Source organism: Helobdella robusta (assembly GCF_000326865.2).
Source record: "Helobdella robusta unplaced genomic scaffold HELROscaffold_59, whole genome shotgun sequence".
Lineage (NCBI taxonomy): Eukaryota > Metazoa > Annelida > Clitellata > Rhynchobdellida > Glossiphoniidae > Helobdella > Helobdella robusta.
Window position 1 is genome coordinate 549,002 of NW_008705322.1, and position 21,844 is coordinate 570,845.

At 32.8% G+C, this 21,844-nt stretch overlaps 2 protein-coding genes across 2 annotated transcripts; both read left to right on the plus strand.

Moving 5' to 3' along the window:
* Window positions 1-1,606: 1,606 nt before the first annotated feature.
* Window positions 1,607-8,732, plus strand: HELRODRAFT_180112 (hypothetical protein; the record flags this gene model as incomplete). The annotated part of the gene is made up of 11 exons (XM_009028886.1): window positions 1,607-1,630; window positions 1,972-2,254; window positions 3,325-3,480; window positions 4,624-4,708; window positions 5,464-5,608; window positions 6,111-6,245; window positions 6,521-6,626; window positions 6,809-6,882; window positions 7,296-7,456; window positions 7,860-8,089; window positions 8,710-8,732. 11 exons carry the CDS (start codon window positions 1,607-1,609, stop codon window positions 8,730-8,732), a joined length of 1,422 nt encoding a protein of 473 aa, XP_009027134.1.
* A 1,333-nt stretch (window positions 8,733-10,065) lies between these two features.
* Window positions 10,066-10,658, plus strand: HELRODRAFT_115096 (hypothetical protein; the record flags this gene model as incomplete). Its single annotated transcript, XM_009028887.1, has 2 exons — window positions 10,066-10,167; window positions 10,345-10,658. Coding segments are annotated over exons 1-2 (402 nt in total), but the record flags the coding sequence as incomplete, so codon positions are not given.
* Between the last annotated feature and the right edge of the window lie 11,186 nt (window positions 10,659-21,844).

The following is a 21,844-nucleotide window of genomic DNA, read 5'->3' on the forward strand; positions in this document are numbered from 1 at the left end:
GTCTGATTCGAAGTTACTTACAGACGAAACCTTTTTACTTAGCTGTTCAATGTAACCGTTCGTCATTCATAGACGTTAATAAGAATTTAGATGTTTGTTTTTACGGCGTAGGTGTAGGTGGTCAGTCAACTAGCAGAAATTTTTGTATAGGCCGTTCGTTGATTTTCTGTTTATACCATTTCGATATATTTTTGCATTCACATGAATTTTAAGAAAGAACAATGAATGTATTTTGATCGAAAGATTATATTTCACGTAGATGATAGCTTAGTAGATACCTCAGTTTAGTGCGTGTTTGCGTGGTGGATATGCACATTGTAAAATGTTCAATTGAATGTTTAATTGATATTTAACATTTACTTACATACATTTATGTGATCATTTCTTTCGAATAAAAATATGAAAGCTCACTAATTTTTTTGTGAGTTTTTAAAATTTATCCAGAGTTTTAGCAAAAATTTGTAGAAAATTTATTTTATTGTTGTGGGAAGCAGTGGCGGATCTAGAAAGTTAACTGGAGGCTAAATTTTTAAGATTTTACTACTGTTATGAAATTTGAGGAGGGGCCAAGAAATATTAACCAAATGTTCTCTAGTGTGACTTTTTTTGCTTGTCACGTCCATTTTTGGTCGGTTTTGTACTTAAAAACCGTGTTTTCTTAACAAAAACCATAATGATAATTCTTAGCGCAATTTTTCTGCCACCACATAGGGTGCACTTAGTATTTTTTATAAATCAATCTAAACGTTGACTCGTCACAAAATAACTCGAAAGAACTTATTAATGATCATTTTTTAGTTTAAACGGACGAAATATACTTAGAATACATATACAGGCCTTCGAACGCACTCGCGCACATTATTAGTGCGCTTTAAAGTCTAGTCACATTCTCTAGTTTCCATTAACATCTAATTTTACAATTTTTATATTTTTATAGTTTATTAATAAATATTTATTCATTTTTTAAAAATTTTATTCGTTTTAATTTATTTTTTTAATTGATTCATTTCATCCATCTGCATAATATTTATGCATATTTAGTGTCATTTTTGGCTATACAACCAAGCTGATTTGAAGTCGTCCTGCTTGACAAACGAATTTTGAAAGAAAAAAAATTAATTTTAGCAGGTACAAATAAATAAAACTAAATTTTATGAGATTATTATAATATAATAATAGTTTATAATTTAAACCATATTCACTAACAAAACCGCAGGAGCACAATGTTTTGATCAAAAATCGAATTGGAAGACACTAAATCGCTTTCCATACCGTCTACATTTTTACAACGATGTTTACTCGCACTAGACTATATATGAATCAACGTATATGGAAAAACCAATTTTGCTGACTTAATAAAAACATTGGTCAGCATACATACATACACGCGGCAAAAATTGTTTATAAAATTAATCGATAGCTATGTATGTTATTAATAGTGAGAATAATTATATGTAATTGCTTTAATAGACTTTAACCATACTTTGCGAACTTTGGTTAAATGTTTTTCTAGCGCTAATTATTTATTTCATTATTAAGAATTTAAAAACGGACCATTAATTTAAATAGCTATTCGATAAAGCTTTTTTGGCTGCAAACAAACAACATGGCCGACAAAAACGAATTGAAGGTAGTGTTTTATTTCAAAATTATTCTTAAATAATGCCTAGAATCTGAAGTCGTTGTTTGTAAGAATGATTTTTGTGATGTTCTGTTATTTGATTGATTGAGTTTTGTTGTTTTCAAATGTTATTCACAAATGATTTTATTTGATATTCTGTTCCTCCTCTTCTTATCTACTGTCAATGATACTCTCATCATTCTAATTAATTTTTTAAAGTTTTTATTTATTTATTAATTAGATTTGAATTGATTTATATATTTTTTTAATTGTTGAGATTAGTGGGCTTATAATAAATAATTATCTCTTGAATATCTTTTACCAATTAATTTTAATTAATTACAAAACAGAATATGGTTCTAATGTTCCGTGTATCAGAACTTCAGTTGCTTCTGGGTCTAACAAGTCAAAGTCGATGTGGTCGCAAGACTGAACTGATGCAGAGGGCGCTGAACATGTTGGACAGGGGGGTTTCTAGCCATGTACAAAACAAAATTAAGGAATTATATCAACGTTTTGTGACTAGAGGGTCTACATCTTCCTCATCCTCTGTCTTGACCAATCACAGTAATCCTCAGATGACATCATCAGTGGGTGGTGGGGGCGGTGTGCCGGCAGTGGGAGGTGGACAAGGTAGCCATGTTGTCATTTATAAAATTTGCTTATTTTTTGTCACATCGTTTTTTTTTAGGTAATGGATAGTCTGAATATAAATAAATCATTAAGATAAACGCAGATTCAACTGGTTCAGCAGATTTGGTGGATAAAATTTTTAAATAAAGTCATCTGAGTAATCAATTTACAAAAACTTTTAATTGAAATATCTATTTTGACCAAGGTAAAAATTGTTAAAGGAAATAGTTCTTCATTTAACATTGTTTTATGTTTGAACAAATTTCTGATATTTTTATGGTTTTTCCTAAATTAAGTGTTGGTTGTTTTGTTTTCTCTGTTTGATCACCAAGCTTGAGACAATTGGACATAATTCTGTTGCTAATGATGCGTTAACCAAATACTTTCAAGTTTTTTAATTTTCAAATCATATAAATATATAATTTGTATTAATGTGTATCCTAAAATAATGTTCCTAGATCTCAAAGTCAAAAAATTTAATTCAAGGCATTCAAATTTAAGTTGAGCTTTCTAACTCTATCATATTTTTAAAATATCAATAAATAGTCCAGTAGATATTAATTTTGTTTTGGAATATTTCTCTGTTTGATGCTCTTCTAGAGTCAGTCAGCTTCTTGCTGAACCTTTCAATCATAAAAAAAAAATTTTTTGAACCTAAAAAATAAAGTTTGTATTGAAAAAGTATCTTCATCAAGAAGATATAAAATGTGCTTTTAGCAATGTTGTTATAACAGAATATGCATGTATATATATTTAATTTTAACAATTTTATATCATCATCTCAAATTATTTTAAACCCTTTTTTCTCCATTATTATTGTTATGTAATTGTTGTTGCCTGTTCATCATGATGTGACAAGTGCAAAGAACTGCTCAGGAAACATCTGAAATATAATACCACACGAATTATAAAATAATAATATATAATATAATAATAATAATATAATATAATTATAATATATTTATAAAAATGTAATATAACATAATATCGTAAACAGCAATACAGAAAACAACATCATGACATTACATACAACATCACAATTAGCACTGACAACAACACACCTGATGCAGGCCGACCAGTCAGTGCAGTACACAAAGGACTGAGTGAGTTACTCAACCAGCAGAATGGAACCCCCATGGCTGCCCCTGTGACCTACCCCGAGGTCAGGTTCAAACATCTGCCATTCTATGATGTGCTTGCCGAACTTGTCAGACCTGTCAGTCTAGGTTAGTTGTTGTTTCTTTTCATGCTGTGCGTATATATTGTCGTCTGTGTTTGTGTGTGTGCGTGTGTGTGTGTGTGCATGGGTTGTGATTTGATGAATTATTGCAATGTATTTTGCTTTGCTTAGAGGCCATTGATATTTGCATGAATAGATTTTGTTTATGCATTTGTGTTAAGATGATATGTTAGAATTTGCTGGTATGTGCATATGTTAGTTTGTGCATGGATCAATGGATTACGTTAATGAAATTATCTCTTCCTGTGAATTCTTTGAATTCTTTTATTCACCTAGGTCAAAATTTTTATGTGTAGTGAACCTTGATCGGTGATGCTTTTTATTTTTTTGACAATTGTTACCACACAAGCATCATGTCTTTTAGTTTTCAATCATTTTCCAAAGTTGAAACTCATTTGAAATGATCAGACCAAATAGTTGAAAGGTTGAATTCATTTTCTCTTGTGCACTTGCTTCAGATGTTTCAAGAGAAACAAACAGAGCACTGCCTAATGTTCTTCAATGTATATTTATTTCAGTTTTCTGCTGTGCATTCATGTATTGGATGTACACAGGATGCATGGTGCTTGGAAGTACTTCATTTAGTTAGGTTCTCTTTGAACATTCCTCCTCTCTGCCAACATTCTTACAGACTCACTTTCCAATTGGAACTGCTCGGTATCAAACTCCAGCTTCCACATTTAAATTTATTCACAATAAGAATGCACTTTATTCAGGCGTTTTCATTTGTTACAAAGTCATCGACGAACCAAAAAATGAATTTCTTATATGAATCAATTTGATAACTTTTTAGATGATTGTTAGTTTCATCCAATGACCTCAATGTTCACTTTTTGTTGGAAAGTTAACATTTTATTTTAAAAAAAACTTTTACATGTTGTGTTGTATATAATTAATGTGTCGTATTAACCTATGTTATATAGTAAAAAATATACATATGGCATTATTTAAACTTCAAAAAACTCTTTGATATTTATAAATATTTATATCTACAATAGCCTCAACCTGATAACATCTGTAAAATGTTTCTATCTCCTACCTCACACCTGGACAAATGTTTAAATGTTTGAGTGTTATAGATCTAAAATGTCAATCAATTCTTACCAACCATGTAACAAATAACTTTCAGTTCCTCGCAACTCGTCCCGACAGCAAGAGATGAAGATCAACTTCTGCTTCAGTGAGGAACACCTCAAACAAATATCAAACTCTAGGTTACTTTTTGTTTAGCTTGTTTGCTTGTAGGTTCGCTTGTTTGCCGTTTTGTTTGTCCCATTGTTTGCTCAATTGTATTTGCTGGTTCGTTTGTTCATTTACTAGTTTGTACTTCTGTGTATGTATGTTTGTTTTTATTGCTATTCTTTTTTGGTCATTATGTTGTTGTAATGAAGATGAATAGTGGTTCTATCTTCCTAACGGTTGTAACTGATGGTGTAGGTAATGATGATGATGGCATTGATTGATGATGGTAGCATTGGAGGTGGTGATGATGATGGTGGTAACCATTGTGGTCGTACTGTTGATCTTATACGATGATGATGAGGATGATGATAAGGAGGAGGAAGACGATGATGGTGGTGAAGTTAATGATTAAAACATGTTACTTATTTATAAAAACGTATCTTATCACTGTTCCTTTCCTACTTGTAATAATTGTGCTGGTTCAGTCTTCATGCTTAATTTTTATTTGCAAGGTACTGTGTGTTGTATGTGCATGACCTGCTGTCAGCATATTCAACATATTCAATTCATTGCTACTGCATTACATTCTTAGTAACTTAGAATTGAAAAATTTTTGAATCAGTTTTTTTTTCATTTAATGATTTTTCATTTTAAATAACATTTTTTCATTATTCAAAGTTTATCCCAAGTACCATCAGTTGACATTCATTAAAAAATTAACCTGATGATGATGGTGGTGATATTTTTGAAACATCAGTTTGCACTCGACCACGTCACATGACTGCAGGGACATCTCCCCGACGACGAACAAGGTGGACTTCAGGGTGCAGGTGCAGATGAGGTTCTGCGTCCTCGACGTTTCAGCCCGGCAGCCCGACTGCTTCCCAACCACCATCTGCGTCAAAGTTAATGGCGCTGTTGCTGCTTTGCCGGTCAGTTCATTTAATAAATTAAATAATTAATTAATATGATTTCAATTATTTAATTACTAGGTTGGCAGGCACCTCAGCTAACGAGATATTTCTTATATTTTGTCAATTACTTTGCAGTTATAGTGCAATAACGTAATTGTCTTTGACCATCTGTCTGGCAAAGAGAATAGAATGCTCCTTGCTCATCTCTTTTTTTTTTCATCTCTGTTCATTTGTTTGTTTTACTTTAAGTTTTCAAGAAGTTTATTTGATTCAATTTCAACATTCAAGTTGTTCTGTATCACCTCATTTTTGTTTTCAAGTTGTTCTGTATCACCTTATTTTGGTTTGATGGCTTCATCCTTGAAGTTGAAATGGCATACTTTTCCTGTTATGTTAATGAATGAGATAGCATTTCTGTAAGATTTGTTAAGCTGTCACTCTCGTATATTTTTAGTACATGCATATAAAACAAGAAACGCCACAGCAGAGCATCATCACCCTACATTGAACACCCCCACAGAATCCGATTCCAACGAACAAACCAGGAGCAGTTCCGAAACGACCGAGCAGACCCGTGGACATCACGCAGCTCTGCAGGTTCTCCACTTCCTTGTCCAACAGCATCTCAATTGCATGGACTGTTGAAGACAACAGGGTTCGTCTCTTTTCACTTCATTGCTGATCTGTTTTTTCTTCTTGTCAGTTGCCTTTGTAGTTTTTTTTTACTGCTGTTGTTGTTGTTGTTGATTTTTTGATGTTTTCATCTAGGTTCATTTTTTTGTGATATTTGCATGTAAACATTATTGTTATTATTATTATTATGTGTTCAATAATATCAGTTACATTTCATTTTGTCAAAATGTCATTAGTTCTTTTATATATAAATGCAATTGCATTTAACGAAACCACGACCAACAATGACACCTGCAGCACTACTGTGTTGTCATCTACCTGGTTAGAAAGTTGAACTCGCAAATTTTGCTGGAGAGACTTCAGAAGACCAGCATCCTCAAACCAGAACACACCAAAAAATTAAGTTTGTTTCTGTTCTTCTTCCGGTTTATGAATTTTTTATTGTCTTTGCAGTTACGATTATTATTATTATTATTATTATTCATCTTGCGCTATAATTTTAATGCTTGACATCACCACCTCAGTCATTGTCATCACGTCATTAAATTTTTCATTGTGTAACTTATTTATTCAACTTGCAAACAGTAAGTGAGAAGTTGACATTGGAGAGCGACAACGATCTGGCACTCACCAGTCTCAGAATCTCTCTCATTTGTCCTGTTAGTTTCATTTACTTTGATTCAACTTTAAAATTATTATTTCACTTTAATTTGTTACCTAGTTTTTTACTTTTGCTTCATATCACCGTCTTAATTATTAACCTTTTTTACTCCCGATAACTCTACATCACTCGTTCACTGCTTCTTGCCATCAATCATTGCGATCCAGTTGTATCTCTTCCATCTGTTAATGATATAATCAGTCTTTGAAAGCATTTGATGTTTATAATCGACTAAATTAATCAAGTTAACTGATGAAGCTAGATCTCATATAATCTATCAAACCATTTGTGTCATTCATTAGCAAACTTAATGCCAAGTCAACCAATTAATAATAACCATAAATCAATCATGAAATAATCTGCAATCAAGCATCTTTTCACCTGCCAATCAATTAACCAATCACGATTCAGCTTGGAAAGATGCGCATGTCGATACCATGTAGATCTCAGACATGTGACCACCTGCAGTGCTTCGATTCCATCACGTTCCTCCAGATGAACGAGAAGAAACCAACATGGTTCTGTCCTGTCTGTGATAGACCAGCTGAATTCAACAAACTCATTATTGATGGGTTGGTTGTCTTTTGGTTGATGTTATGGTTGTTGATAATGTTGATTGATACTGTTGACAATACTGTGTTTGTTACTTAGCTATTGTAAGGTGATTGCTAAATTTTTAATGTGATGCTTGATTTCCTAACACCGATGACTTGGCTGGAATTACTTGCAGCATTTTGTTCATCTTAGTTGTTATTTCAATGAAGTATAATGGTCATCTGGTGTCCACAAAATTTTCTTTGCTATAACAATGACTGACATCACATTCATCTTAACTTTATTGTGTAACTCTATATATGTCCACTTACACCCACAAAGCTACACACACATGCACACACACCTGTGTGTGCATGTGTGTGTGTATTTGTCTGTGTACTATAATATTTTAAAGCATGAAATGAAACATACCCGATGTAGCTTCATATCAGAAATCATACGTGACTCCAATGATTCAACTGAGATTGAACTGACAAAAGACGGTGCTTGGTCTGTCACCAGGTCAGAAGAATTGACAACTGAAGATAAACACAACAACAACAATAACAACAACAACAGTAGCAACAACTTTAGCAATTGTAACAGCACTGCGAACAACAGCAGCAGTACGGGAGATGATAACAGATGTCTCAACATGGACACGAGTAATGGTGGGTTCATGTTTTTCGTCTTCAAATATGTGTATGTATGTCCATGTGTTTCCATGTTCACGTGTTTCCATGTTCACGTGTTTTCATGTTCATGTGTTTTCATGTTCATGTGTTTAATGTTCATATATACTGATATTCATTCTCCGTTACTGTATTTAATTCTATTTTTTACATTGTTCGACTTTTTTCTTTGTTATTAATTTTCTTTATTCTTTATTTAAATTATTCTTTATTTGTTTATTCATTGTTATTTGTAGAGTTACCTTCGTAACTCTACAAATAAATGTATAAATTTTAGTTAATTGGGTCATTTAGCATCACAAATCAACAGTACAGTCTGTTGGTCGGAGTTACAATTTTTGGCACTCGTTCATATTTTTGGATGCCATTCACAGCACAGAGCTGCTTGTTTAATTTTGCCAGATGTCGTACATTGTTTTGATGTATTCATAAAAGTTTATCCCACTTTATATCCAAAATGGTGAATGAATTTTTGGGGAACTTTACTCTTCATTAAACACTTCCAACAAGTCTCTCTAGAACACAACAAAAACCCGCTGATAATGTAAGTTATTTTTGAGAAAAATTTCTTCCCAAGCTTCCAACTTTTAAATTTCCAGGATTGTATGATTCACACTTTTAAGAAATTTTTTTGGAAGGTGCTTTAAAATTTGAGTGCTTATATTCATGCTTAACTGGGTTTTCACTTTGTACAAGTTATTGTATGCCATTTTACTAGCTCGTCTATAGTGTTAATAAATTGGCTACTGGGATTTATATGGTAGGCAGTTTTGATTTATATGATTTTATACTACATATCATATGTTGGTTAACTTGCTGTTCATTGAGTTTTGAATGCTTTGTGTTATTATTATTAATGAATGGTATTATTTGTCTTGATTTTGTCTAGAAACAAATTTGATTTAAGGTGCAATCGAGTTTGGAATAATCCAAACTGCCAATGATTTGGTTGACTGAACATCTGTCGTTATGTATAAGGAACTTTTCTGTTTCATTGCTATTCGTATTGTCCTTACCACTACCCCATATGAACATTAAGTACTTCTGCCTTTAGAAATGACCTTGACAAGATGTCAATAGGATTTTCTAACTCTCCAATATTTTTGTTCGTGCATGGTGAACTGCAGAAAGTTTGCCCTAGCTGGGAGTTGTCAAGTTCAATAAATGCGTATGGAAGGCTGTTGGATGAGGACGTAAAAATATTGATCAAAACTTTACATTGATGAACTGAATGATCTGCATTCTTTCAATAGATCTTTTGTGAAAACATGGTTTTGACCAGCAAACCTTCATTACATTATATTTTTCCATCACAATATTCTTATTAGTTTGGCCATCATTATTTGTCACGCATGTAAGTGGTGGTTTCATATTTATTAAAATATTCTTATTGTTTAATTAGTCCCTTACATATATACACTAAATTTCTTCAGCAACAGTTGGTCGTAGAGCTTATGTTCTCATTTTAACTCTGTGCCATCCTGAAGTTTACAGATCTCGTAAATAGAATTGAGAAAATAATGTAAACTCAGTTGCAGGCAACTTAACTCACTCAGTGGGCTACATGTTATGGGGTGTAATTAAACACTCACATCATTCAATCTGGCGTGTCTCTTTTTATTCCGTACTTAATGCTTCCTGGAATCTTAAGAAAATATTTTAACTTTGTGAAATTTTTAATTAAAAGTAATTAATATATATGCTTCTCGATTTAATAAGTTTTCACTATCTTTCACAAGAATTATACAACTTTTCTATATTTAAAAACCTTAGAAGACACGTTGATTCATTCCATTAAATTGAATTACAAGCAGCTCTGAGCATTTAATTTTTAATTGGTACTCTCTGGACATTTTTTTGTGCAAACTAAGTTATTTATTTAATTTTGAAAGTGTTTCAGCATATAAATTTGTGATCAGCCTTTTTTCATATTTTAACCCTATTTGCTCATGCAGATGGTCCCACAACAATGGTGTCGTCATCATCAGATGAGGTCATTGACCTGACGGGAGATGATGATGATGATTATCGATATGAGGTCGAAGATTCTAAAGAAGGTCAGTGAAGTTGTGTCTGTTAGTTTTTTGTGTTTTATAATTGAGGAAATTTATCAGTCAATCTAATCAAACTTTTGTTTGGTGTGCACTGTTTCATTTCATGGCCTTGACTGCCTGTCTGTTGCTCATGAAATAAATATGCTCGTTAATGTTGCACCAATGAATGGTTAATTTCAGGTTTGGAATCGTTGAAGAAGGCCATGGAGGAGGAGATGAGAGTGAAGGAGCTGCTAACCTCACAATCGGCTCCCTCAAGAACACTCAAACAAACAACATTGTTGCCAATCTTGAACCAACAAAATACGTCAGCAAGCAACAGCAACATCGGCAGCGCGGCAACAACATCGGCGTCAGGCTCGTTCAAGAACAACAGACTGAATGCCAACGGAGTCGAACAAGTTCCGCAGCCAATTGCACTAACATTCAACAGTCGCGCTAGCACGCCGCCGCCGCCTCTGCCACCATCTTCACCCCCTCCATCATCGTCACACAAATCTCACAACAGCACTAGGGATAGACCTCCATTGCCCTCAGATACTCCTACTCGTCATCACCACCATCATCCACCTCCACTTCCTGCGTCACCGCCCCCACCTCCCCTCCCTCACTCACCCCCTTCCATGAGACCCACCCCTCCACTACCTCCAGCTGCCCACCAGCACCACAGATCACCATCCTATCTTCACCAGCCATTCGATCTTTCTACAACTTCAAAATCATCATCATTACCATCGACGTCGTCGTCGTCTTCGTCGTCAGCGCTACCTCCTCTACCACCGATTCCACCACCATCAATGGCGTTCCCCTTCCCAATTCTTCCTGGCTTCATCCCGTCTGCATTCCACCCCGCCAATCCCTACTTCAACGCCTACGAGGCCTGGGCGCACCTCCACTCGTCACCTGACGCGGCCACAGCAGCTGGCATGCTCGACTTCTTCTCTATGATGAACGCCGGATTTCCAGATTTTTCAGCCGGGATTCCAGATTATTCGCCAGCTGCCGCAGCGGCATTTGGAGCCATGAACCCGTTTGCTCTCGCCACACCACCGCCATCTTTTCTAGAGTATTTTTATCGTTCGGCGGCCATGGCAGCTGCTAATTCGGGCAATGGTGTGTCATCTTCAACAACGATATCCAATGATCCGTCTACGAACAGAGGCAATTCCAGTCTGCATTGAACTTCTTGTGGTCCGTTCATTTGGTTCATATGGTTGATTGATTGATAGATTGTTTAATATTTATTGTTGAACATTTTGCATTCATTGAATTGAGTGTTTCTTTATTGACGTAGGTTAATATTTTCATAGAAGGTGTTATTTTTTATAAGTAAGATAATTTAAATTTATTTATATTCGATGTTTGTTTTTATGATTCACTGGTTCATTTGTATTGTATGTGGGAGTGTTAATGTGTGTATATTGTTTATGTGGCCTGAAGTAGGAGGTTGTACGTGAGCGTGAGCACGTTGATGTGCATATATTTGTATGCTTGGAGTAAGTGGTTGCGTGCCGGTTTGTACACATTTATATGAATGAGTGAATGTATGCAGATGGTGTTGTATGTATTTTAATTTATGGTCCATGATTGTCTGAACTGTGTATAAAATTTAGACGAAATAAGATAGGAAACGTTCTAAATTGTTTTTTTATGTTCTCCTGGACTCTCCACACAATGTGCTCGTATGCAAATGCATTCAACTTCTTAATCCAGTTTGTCAAGTTAATGTGAAAAATATTGATGAATGTTTTGTGGCGAGAATCTCGCTGAAACATAGATAGAATGAATTAGGAAGCACTGGTGAGGAGTAGCTCGTTGAATCAGTTGATCTTATGTTGTTGTACTATTTTGTTTAGAGGCAATTTATTTCTGTTAGGTCATTGTTGGCTCAGAACTGTAAGATGGTGAACAATTAAACTGTTACCATCATCGTTCTTGATTTCATCATCATCATCGTCGTCATCCTCGTTATTTCATCATCATTGATGTCATTTGTACAAAGTTGTTATCTCTAATTTATTCAGCATTGGCACGTTCGTTATATTTATCTATTATTATTATTATTATTATTATTATTATTATTATTATTATTACCACTGATGCTACAACCACTATTAATTATTATTATTGTTATTATTATTGTAATTATTGGCGTTATTACTAAAAATATAGTGATAGGAATTTTAATTTCTATCACTACTGCTGCCGCCCCTACCGTTACTACTGGTGCTCGTGTCGCTAGTTCAATATCAAAGAAAAAATTTATGAACATTCTGGCCATGTCATGTGTGGTGTGTGTGTGTGTGTGTGTGTGTGTGTGTGTGTGTGTGTGTGTGTGTGTGTGTGTGTGTGTGTGTGTGTGTTCATTCATTTCATGAGAGCACTTTTGAACGTTGTTTAGTGAACTGTTCCCGCAATGATGTTTCCATTCAGTCGCTCTTTTCTCGTTCAAGTTGTAATTTTCATAAAGAACACAAAACAACCTCAAATTAATTTTATAAATAAATGTAAATAAATAGATTTCAAATGTTCTTCAAATCGTTTCTCTATAAATATCAATGAATTTCAGTTTCATTTGTATTTGTCGGTGGCTCGTTGTTAGAGACATGCTGGTTTAATTGGTAGGTGTCGGAAGGATGAACAGTTCATAAATCAAACAAATGACACATTAACCACAAAATGACAATTGAATCAGCCAAGCAACTTGCGATCAAAAGATGTGAATGACGAAATCAGCAAACAGACAGCAGCAATTAATTTTCTTCCAACATCTTCACCAAAAGAAATGGTACGGAGCCGCCGTTTTAATTTACAAATTATTTTCGTAGCCCGATCCTCGTTTAATTTAAATGCATCCTCCATTCATTTATTAGCCATTTACTCGCTTGTTAATTGGCCACTGTTTAACTTTTGATTCACCATAATTGGTTCAGAAGAGCCAAATATTTTCAAACTTAAGTGACTTTCCTCCAGATCGCCTATCATGTCAATTGGTTATCATCGGACTTTGCATCGTCAACGTAATCAACTTGAACAATCAAACCGTAGAGGAAATTATTCAGCGGGTTCAAATCGACTTAATTTTAATTAGCAACTTCATCCTCTCGTGGATTTATCGTACAAATTTTATCGAAGGAATAACTTGGAAATTTATTAAATCGAAAATATTAAAGTAACAATTGTTCATTAATTATTTCATTCATTTATTCATTCATTTAGATCTTGCGAATCCATGCGTGATTCAACATAACAACGCGATATCAAATAAACATTTGCGGTTGAATTCGTTGAATGACAAAATAATTTCACGCTAGCACATGCAGGGTATTCCATTCTTATCGTTCAGTTCAATCACCCAAGCCATTCAACTCAACATGCGTGTTTCGAATTCAAGCTTTTTTGTAAAATGGACGTCAACTTTTAACACTTACTTATCGTACACACACACACACACACACACACACACACATATATATATATATATATATATAGTTTATGTTTGTTCAGTAATTTTTATGATATGCTTGGATCCATTGGTTATGAACAAAACTGATAGAGAGAGAGAGAGAGAGAGAGATTTAATATTTCAACATTTGCAGATATTTATTTGAAAAACCGTTTATAATGAAATATGTAAATGCTATGTAATTTACAATTGTTGTATAATTATTGTATACATTTCAACAATTTATATATATATATATAATATTTGAAGAGAGATTTTAATATAATTTATCCAATAACGTTTCGCGTTTCAATGGGCATTTGTAAGCAATTAAGAAATAAAAATACTGAAATACATTATGAATTTCGTACATAAACCGTAGAACTATGACCAACTTTTCTACTTTTGTAACCTGACCACTCCCATAATATGAACCAATTTCTAATTAATACAGGCTTATATGGTCTGTTAAAAGAGTTCTGAAAATTTATACAATAGCAGGTTATGTACATATCAATCAATCAATTAATCCTCGTTTATAGTCTCCATCCGTTATGGTTCGGACTTTTTTATTCCATTCATCAGTTTCTGTCTCCAAGCCGATCTATTCATTGCGTCTGTCTCCTTGAGACCAAGTGCCTTCAAGTCCTGTATGGCCTGCGTCCAGGACTTTTTTGGGCGACATCTTGGGCGGGTGCCAGGCACCTGGTGCTCAGTAACGGAAATTATTTATTATTAAATTTAAAAAATTAAATTAAAATTATCGTTTTCGCTTCGCTTCACACGGCGAAACCATCGTCGGCGATGACGACGACATGCATCCTTCAACGTGCACAGTCCCGATCGGTTCAGGATCTCGGTTGTATGGATACGGTCCCTTAGGTCAACATGCTGCATTCATCAAATCATCTTCATGTCAATTCGGTGAAGCTGCTGTTCGAGTTTTGTTGTAATTGGCCACGTCTCTGCACCATACATCAGAACAGAACGTATAGTTATGTTGTATAGTTCTGAGCGCAGCAGTAGAGGAATGCTACGCCGCATCAGTACCGAGGCAAGGTGGCATCAGCTGTTCCAGTACAATCCAGCATATATCCCAAATACTGAAATGAAGTAACAGTTTTGATCCCGGTAATCATATCATTATCTGGGCTCCGTTGTCGCGGGCTGATGCAGGCGGGGCATACGAAATCAGTCTCTTTCCTCAGTGAGTCGGAAATTCTCGAGCATCGTTTGTGACACTACTGCTGACATTGTAGGCATTTGATCGAGTTGCTTACAACTCCAGCCCCACACCGAACATGGCCAATGACCAGAGACCACAGGCTCAGCGGTACCACTGGTACGATATGAAGAGATGACATATTTTCGGTAATGTCATATTACCATTCGATCCCCACGGAGTTGTGAACCGCAGTTGAAAACCGCTGGAATTAAATTGATGTGAATAATATATTAATAAATAACTGCGGTGTTAAACGAAATTTGAAAAATAAATGTGATATAAAATACAAAAACAAATAATTAAAAAATGAAATAATTTATAGTTTCTCAAAAGAAATGTGTTTGTTAGGGTTATTGATTGTGAGCAAACTTCAAATGAAGCAAGCAAGCAGGGTTGAACATTTAGCTCGCGCAAAGAGGTGATAAATTTGAAGGGCGTATAGACACGAAGAAAATAGAATTTATTAATAATTTAGTACGAGTTTTATAAAAATTGAAATCTGAATCATTTTTCATTATTTCTTAGAACTATTGAACGATGATTAAATGGGTGGACTTTGGCTGATCATATAAAAAGATGATCTATGATTTAATATGATCAATTTAATAAACCAATAAAGAGCAGAGAATATGTAAATTTTCTGTATTTGAAGTGTTTATTAAAATTATAGTGAAAACGTATGTGACATTACGTAACATTTCATCACATAAAACTTATGCAATGCAATGCAATATAGTTTAAAAAATAATATTCGCAAACAAAATTTATTATAGAGATGTAAAATATCTAAATGGGATTGTGCCAAAGCTTCAACCAACCCAAATAGAGATGCAATAAGGCAAAGTAAAATGAAAAAACAGGTAAAAGTACATGAGATATTTCTAAAACAAGGGTAGTTACAGAATGCAACTTGATTATTATTTCACCGTCTATAACGAAATTACTTGTAGTTCACGAATATACTTAAGAATAGATTTCCAAACAGTCAAACGAATATTAATATTAATTTGTTTACAATAATATTCAACAGCAGCTGTAGTTGCTAACATTTTTTCGGAATGGGATGACATGAATGTTTAAGAAAGTTGACGGCCCGTTTTATTTAATTTTCATGTTACGACTTGTGTTTCTTTTACAAATTTGCCATGTGTTTCCGTTTTGAGAGGTGAGTATTGCAACGATTCGAAGGTGAAATTCGTAAAGATATAGAGATTAGTTGAATTTAACCTTAAGCTAACCTTAAAATATTCGTAGTAGGGGGTTTCAGTCCAAAGTCCGATGTTGATTACACCTCAGTTCATCAAAGTAAAAGATCACAAAAACTGTGATTCGGTTGATAATTATAACAAGTAGCAAGCTAAATTTGTTTTTGGTTTAACAGTTTTTAAGACTGGTTGATTGATACAAAATTTGGAAAAATATGCGAATAAAACAATTTTGCCACTACAACTGAAAAACTATTAAGGACAACGATTCACAGTGCTAGACATTTCATAATAATGTTACATAAAAAGCTTAAAGGTGTTAGCTCACTCTTGTCCAGTATAAAAAATTTGTTGAAATGTTTATTGATTTTACGAAAAATTTTCATGAAAATTCAAAAATTTTAAAAAGTAAAAATATAAACTAATATTTAAATGTTTTGAAAAATTTTAATAAAAATAAGTTGAATGGTCGAAATTTAAGTAACAACAGTCTTTGTTTAATATAACTTTTTAGGTAATTTAATAGTTTTTGTGAAAATATAATGATTCACACAACGTAACAGAGAATCATAGATTTTCATGGATTTTCGCTTCACTTTTTTTATTTTATTTGCGCATGTTTTTAAGGCAATATAAAAATAGAAATAATTATTGAATTTTTAAATTTTATTGGAAATTGTTTTAAATGTCATTCAAATTTATTTATTTTTATTAAATTCTACCAAATGTTTGGCGTTAATATGTTTGTAGTTCGTTTTTTTCGATTTTTCTCACTAAAGTTTTTTGGGGAACGTTTAGTTTATTAAAATTCAAAATAAACTTATTTTCCTAATTCATGCTGCAAATAAGGCCATATTTCAATTCCGAATGAATCATCATCAGTGCAATTTAGTTTATATAGGGAAATATTCACTTTGTCAAAGTGAACATAGATGGAAATTGGGTGTCCGATTTCTTTATTGGCTGGTTCATCTTCGTTGGTTTTCTTTTCTTCATCGATAGCATCATATTCTTCTTTGTCATTATTTACAATGCTAGTTTTTATTACTTCTTTGTTTTCATTGTTGATTAAGCGCCGGGTTGGGAGCTGGTACCTGCTGACTGGTTCTTTTTCAACTAAACTAAATTAATTTCAAACAATTCATTTTTCTATTTTTTATATAAATTTATCTGTCCGTCGTCATTTCATTTTGGAAAATAAATAAATAAAAAAATGGAAAATAACTAAATTGTATACATTATTTATTTGAAAAATGCGTATATAAATAAAAACAAAAATCAAACAAGACAATTATCGAAGCTAAAAGAAAATACGTAATGTGCGTTTTTCAGTTATCACAGAACACGATTTTTATCATAGCTTTTTGCTTTTTCAACAGTATTTTATCATATCTTTTTTTCAAGGATTACCATTTTTTAGTTGCCATAGATTCCATTTGATTATATTACTTCTAATCAAAAATTTTAACAGAAATATAACTAAAAACGCATAGAGCATGCGTCCACTTTTTAATTATATAACCGACACGATCGTAAAAAATTCCGACTATGTGTAGCCTATACATAACATTTTTTTAAAGACAAAAGTTTCATTCATATTATATCTAAATAATGTGTTTTGATAAAACGAAAAAAATTGCAACCAATAACTCAATATTTATCAATATTAACACAAATTTTTGAATAACTAAATGACCTTCAATTTTCATGATGATAGATAACTAATTGAATCACAATTAGAACTGTTTGTCGCATCGCCAAATCTCTAAATTGTTTGTTTTAATTCGCTAGTGTTAGGAAATTATAAAAAAAATTATCCTTTTATTCAAAATTTTATTTAAAACATTTTTTTAATTTCATGTCATTTCGTACAAAACATTTAAAAAAAAGTAAAATCATATATTAATCTGTAACAGTTATTTATTTTTCAGACTATAAAAAACAGCACTAGCTAATTAACAACACTGGTATAAGAGGTTCACAAGTTCTTAAGGTTTTCAAGATCATACTTTTAGGGATCATTTCTATAGTATGCATCGCCTGGACGTCAGTCAAAACTGACTATAACACCGAAACCAGGATGACGAGTCGTAGCACCTACTCCTGAGCGTGAGACTCAAATGCACGTCTGCTTGCTCCCTCAACGGGATCCCGGACGTTCGTTTAACGAGGATCGTTCCTGTCCGACATAGTGTCAGACTCGAGGGAGCTGGTGCCTGCTGACTGGTTCTTTTTTCATCTAAATTAATTTCAAAACTTTTCTTTTTTTCATTTTTTTTACATATTTGAAAGACAAAGGTTTCGTTCATATTATTCACATTCTTATTTTGATAAAACGCTAACATTCTTATTTTGATAAAACGCAAAAGTCGCACCAAATAACTAAATGTTTTCAATAACTTTTTTATTAACATTATAATTTCTAATATAATTTTAGAAGTTGATGACTATGTATGCCATATTTTTTATGGAATATATCTCAATCTACTGCATTGTTATCAACTAACCTTCCTTAACTTCTAATTTTCGACGCCCCTAAATATTGTGCATTTGATGATGGATTCCGCAGTAACGACAGAAAAAGTTTTTGAACTAATCGCATGAACATCAATTTTCACGATGATAGAAAACTAAATGGATCAAAATTAGAACTGTTTGTCGAATCACCACATCACTAAATTATTCGTTTTAATTCGCTAGTGGTAGGAAATTTTTAAAAAAATCATCCTTTTATTCAAAATTATGTTTAAAACATTTTTCTAATTTTATGTCATTTTGTACAAAACCTTTCAAAAAAAGTAAAATCGTATATTAATCTGTAACAGTTGTTTATTTTTCAGACTGTAAAAAAAAACACCAATAACTAATTAACCACACTGGTATAATAGGTTCACAAGTTCTGAAGATTTTTAAGATCATACTTTTAGGGATCATTTCTATAGTATGCATCGCCTGGACGTCAGTCAAAACTGACTATAACACCAAAACCAGGATGACGAGTCGTAGCACCTACTCCTGAGCGTGAGACTCAAATGCACGTCTGCTTGCTCCCACGATGGGAGCTCAGACGTTCATTTAACGAGGATCGTTCCTGTCCGACCTAGTGTCAGACTCGAGGGAGCTGGTGCCTGCTGACTGGTTCTTTTTTAAACTAAGTTAATTTCAAAATTTTTTTTATTTTTTTTTTTAAATGATGATCATTCAATTTAACTACATTCAATCAATGAACGACTTTAAATGTTGTGTCTCTTGAATTTTACTATAACTGTTACAGTAAAAACTTGGTTTGAATAATTGAAAGCATCATTATCATTAATTTTAATGAGCAAAGATAACTATTTTGATCAAATAATAAATTTTTTGATGCACCCCTGAATAGTTTACTTTAAATCGCTAGTACTTGAAAATTCAAAACAAATTATCGCAAACATCATTTTTTCAAAAAAATAAAACTATTTTACAAGGAATTAGATTTTTATAAACTATCATTTTTTTACATACAAAAACCCAATATACTGCATTATTAACAACAAATTTTCCTTAACTTAATTTAAAAAATATTTTCAATCCTAATGTTTGCTATAAAATCAATCAAATTCAATGTAAACTATATTGTAATTATCAACATTTCTAAATAATGTGCATATGATGAAGTATTCCACAGTAACATGCCGTAACGACAAAAATTGTTTTTCAATAATTAAGCGCGTCACCATCAATTTTCATGATGAGGGATAACTAAATTGGATCACAGTTAAAACTGTTTGTCGCATCGCCACATTACTAAATTGTTCATTTTAATTCGCTAATGGTAGGAAATTTTAAACAAATTATATTTTAAAAATTGTAGTAATTTTATATTATTTTGTACTTTTTTCTGCAAAACTTGTCAAAAAAAGTAAAATAATATATTAATTTTTAAGAGTTATTTATTTATTTTTCAGACTATAAAAAAAACACCACTAACTAATTAACCACACTGGTATAATAGGTTCACAAGTTTAGATGGTTTTTAAGATCATACTTTTAGGGATCATTTCTATAGTATGCATCGCCTGGACGTCAGTCAAAACTGACTATAACACTAAAACCAGGATGACGAGTCGTAGCACCTACTCCTGAGCGTGAGACTCAAATGCACGTCTGCCTGCTCCCTCAATGGGATCTCGGACGTTCGTTTAACGAGGATCGTTCCTGTCCGACCTAGTGTCAGACTCGAGGGAGCTGGTGCCTGCTGACTGGTTCTTTTTAATTAAATTAATTACAAAACTTTTCATTTTCCATTTTTTTTACGTAAATTTATTTGTCATTTAAGAAAATAACAAAATTGTATTCATTACATTTTTGAAAATGTGTTTATGAATCAAACAAAAATTAAACACATTTATCGAAGTTAAAGAAAAATATGTAATGTGCCTTTTACATTTATCACAGAACACGATTTTTATAACTGTTTTTTGCTTTTTTAACTTTATCTTCTCACATATTTTTTTACAATATGGAATTGCCATGTTTTCATTGCCAAAGGTTTTATTTACGTATATTACATCTAATCAAATTGTTTACCAAAAAAGTACTATAAATTCATGAAACATGCGTGCACATTTTAATTTTTTATCCTACGTGATCTTTAAAAATCACTCAAAAATCAATCAAATACTATTATTTTTTTTGTTACAGACGTTAGATCGAGATAAAAATAACTAATAGTTAGCAATTGCTAAACATGCATTGAGGAATGAACCGCTTGTAAAATAATTAGATGGTAAAAGGTAATTAAAATGGTTGCAAATTGATTTATGGGCATGTTACGGCTATATGGCACATTTACAAGCAGATCGGTAGCTATATAAACAACGCAGAAGCGAGATTGGGGAAAATAAGAACGAAGAAGATGACAAAACAAAGAGAACTAGAAGTGAGATTCGATGCGAATTCGTAAATGTGATTATTTGAACAAATTTCTTGTTTCTATTACTGCTGGTTTTGAGATAAACATTCAACTTAGTTTGCTTTTAAATTTTGAACCTACGGATAAACGAACTCATAACTATTGTTGGAAACAACAACACGGTGTTGCAGATTTAGAGAGTATTGAAAATATAAAATTAGTGTTGGTTGTTACGAGGTCGAAGAAGTTACGACACTGGTGTCAGAAGTGGGATCTTCAGAAGATTACAACATTGGGATCAAAAGTAAGATTCTTTATAGCTAGAAACTCACTGCAGTAAAGAATGCCAGGGCTAGAAAAACTCAATATATATAATCAGTCTGACGAGAGAAGCTTAATTATTGATGATTGGTCTTATTCTGTGATTTACCGGTTGATTAGTTATTGTGCTGTATTCTAACGATTTTCTCAATTGAATAAACGACTGATTAATTACAGCAATATTTACAAGTGATTGCTAGCACTCTTTTCTTTCTGACAAAGTTGATAAAAAACAAGTCTATTCAGGATTCAGGAATCCACGTAGAGAGAAATAACAAAACCATACAAGACCAAAGGGTCGGTTATATAACATTATATATAACATTTTTTGAAAGACAAAGGTATCATTCATATTATTCACATTCATATTTTGATAAAACGCAAAAACGCCCCAAATAACTAAATATTCATCAATATTAACGCTATTATAATTTTAGAAGTTGATGACTATGTACCTAAGGCATATTTCTCACGGAATATTACTCAATCTACCGCATTATTATCATCCAACCTTCTTAAACTCAATTTAAAAAATATTTTCAATCCCAACATTTGCTATAAATCAATTGAATTCATTGTATGCTATATTCTAA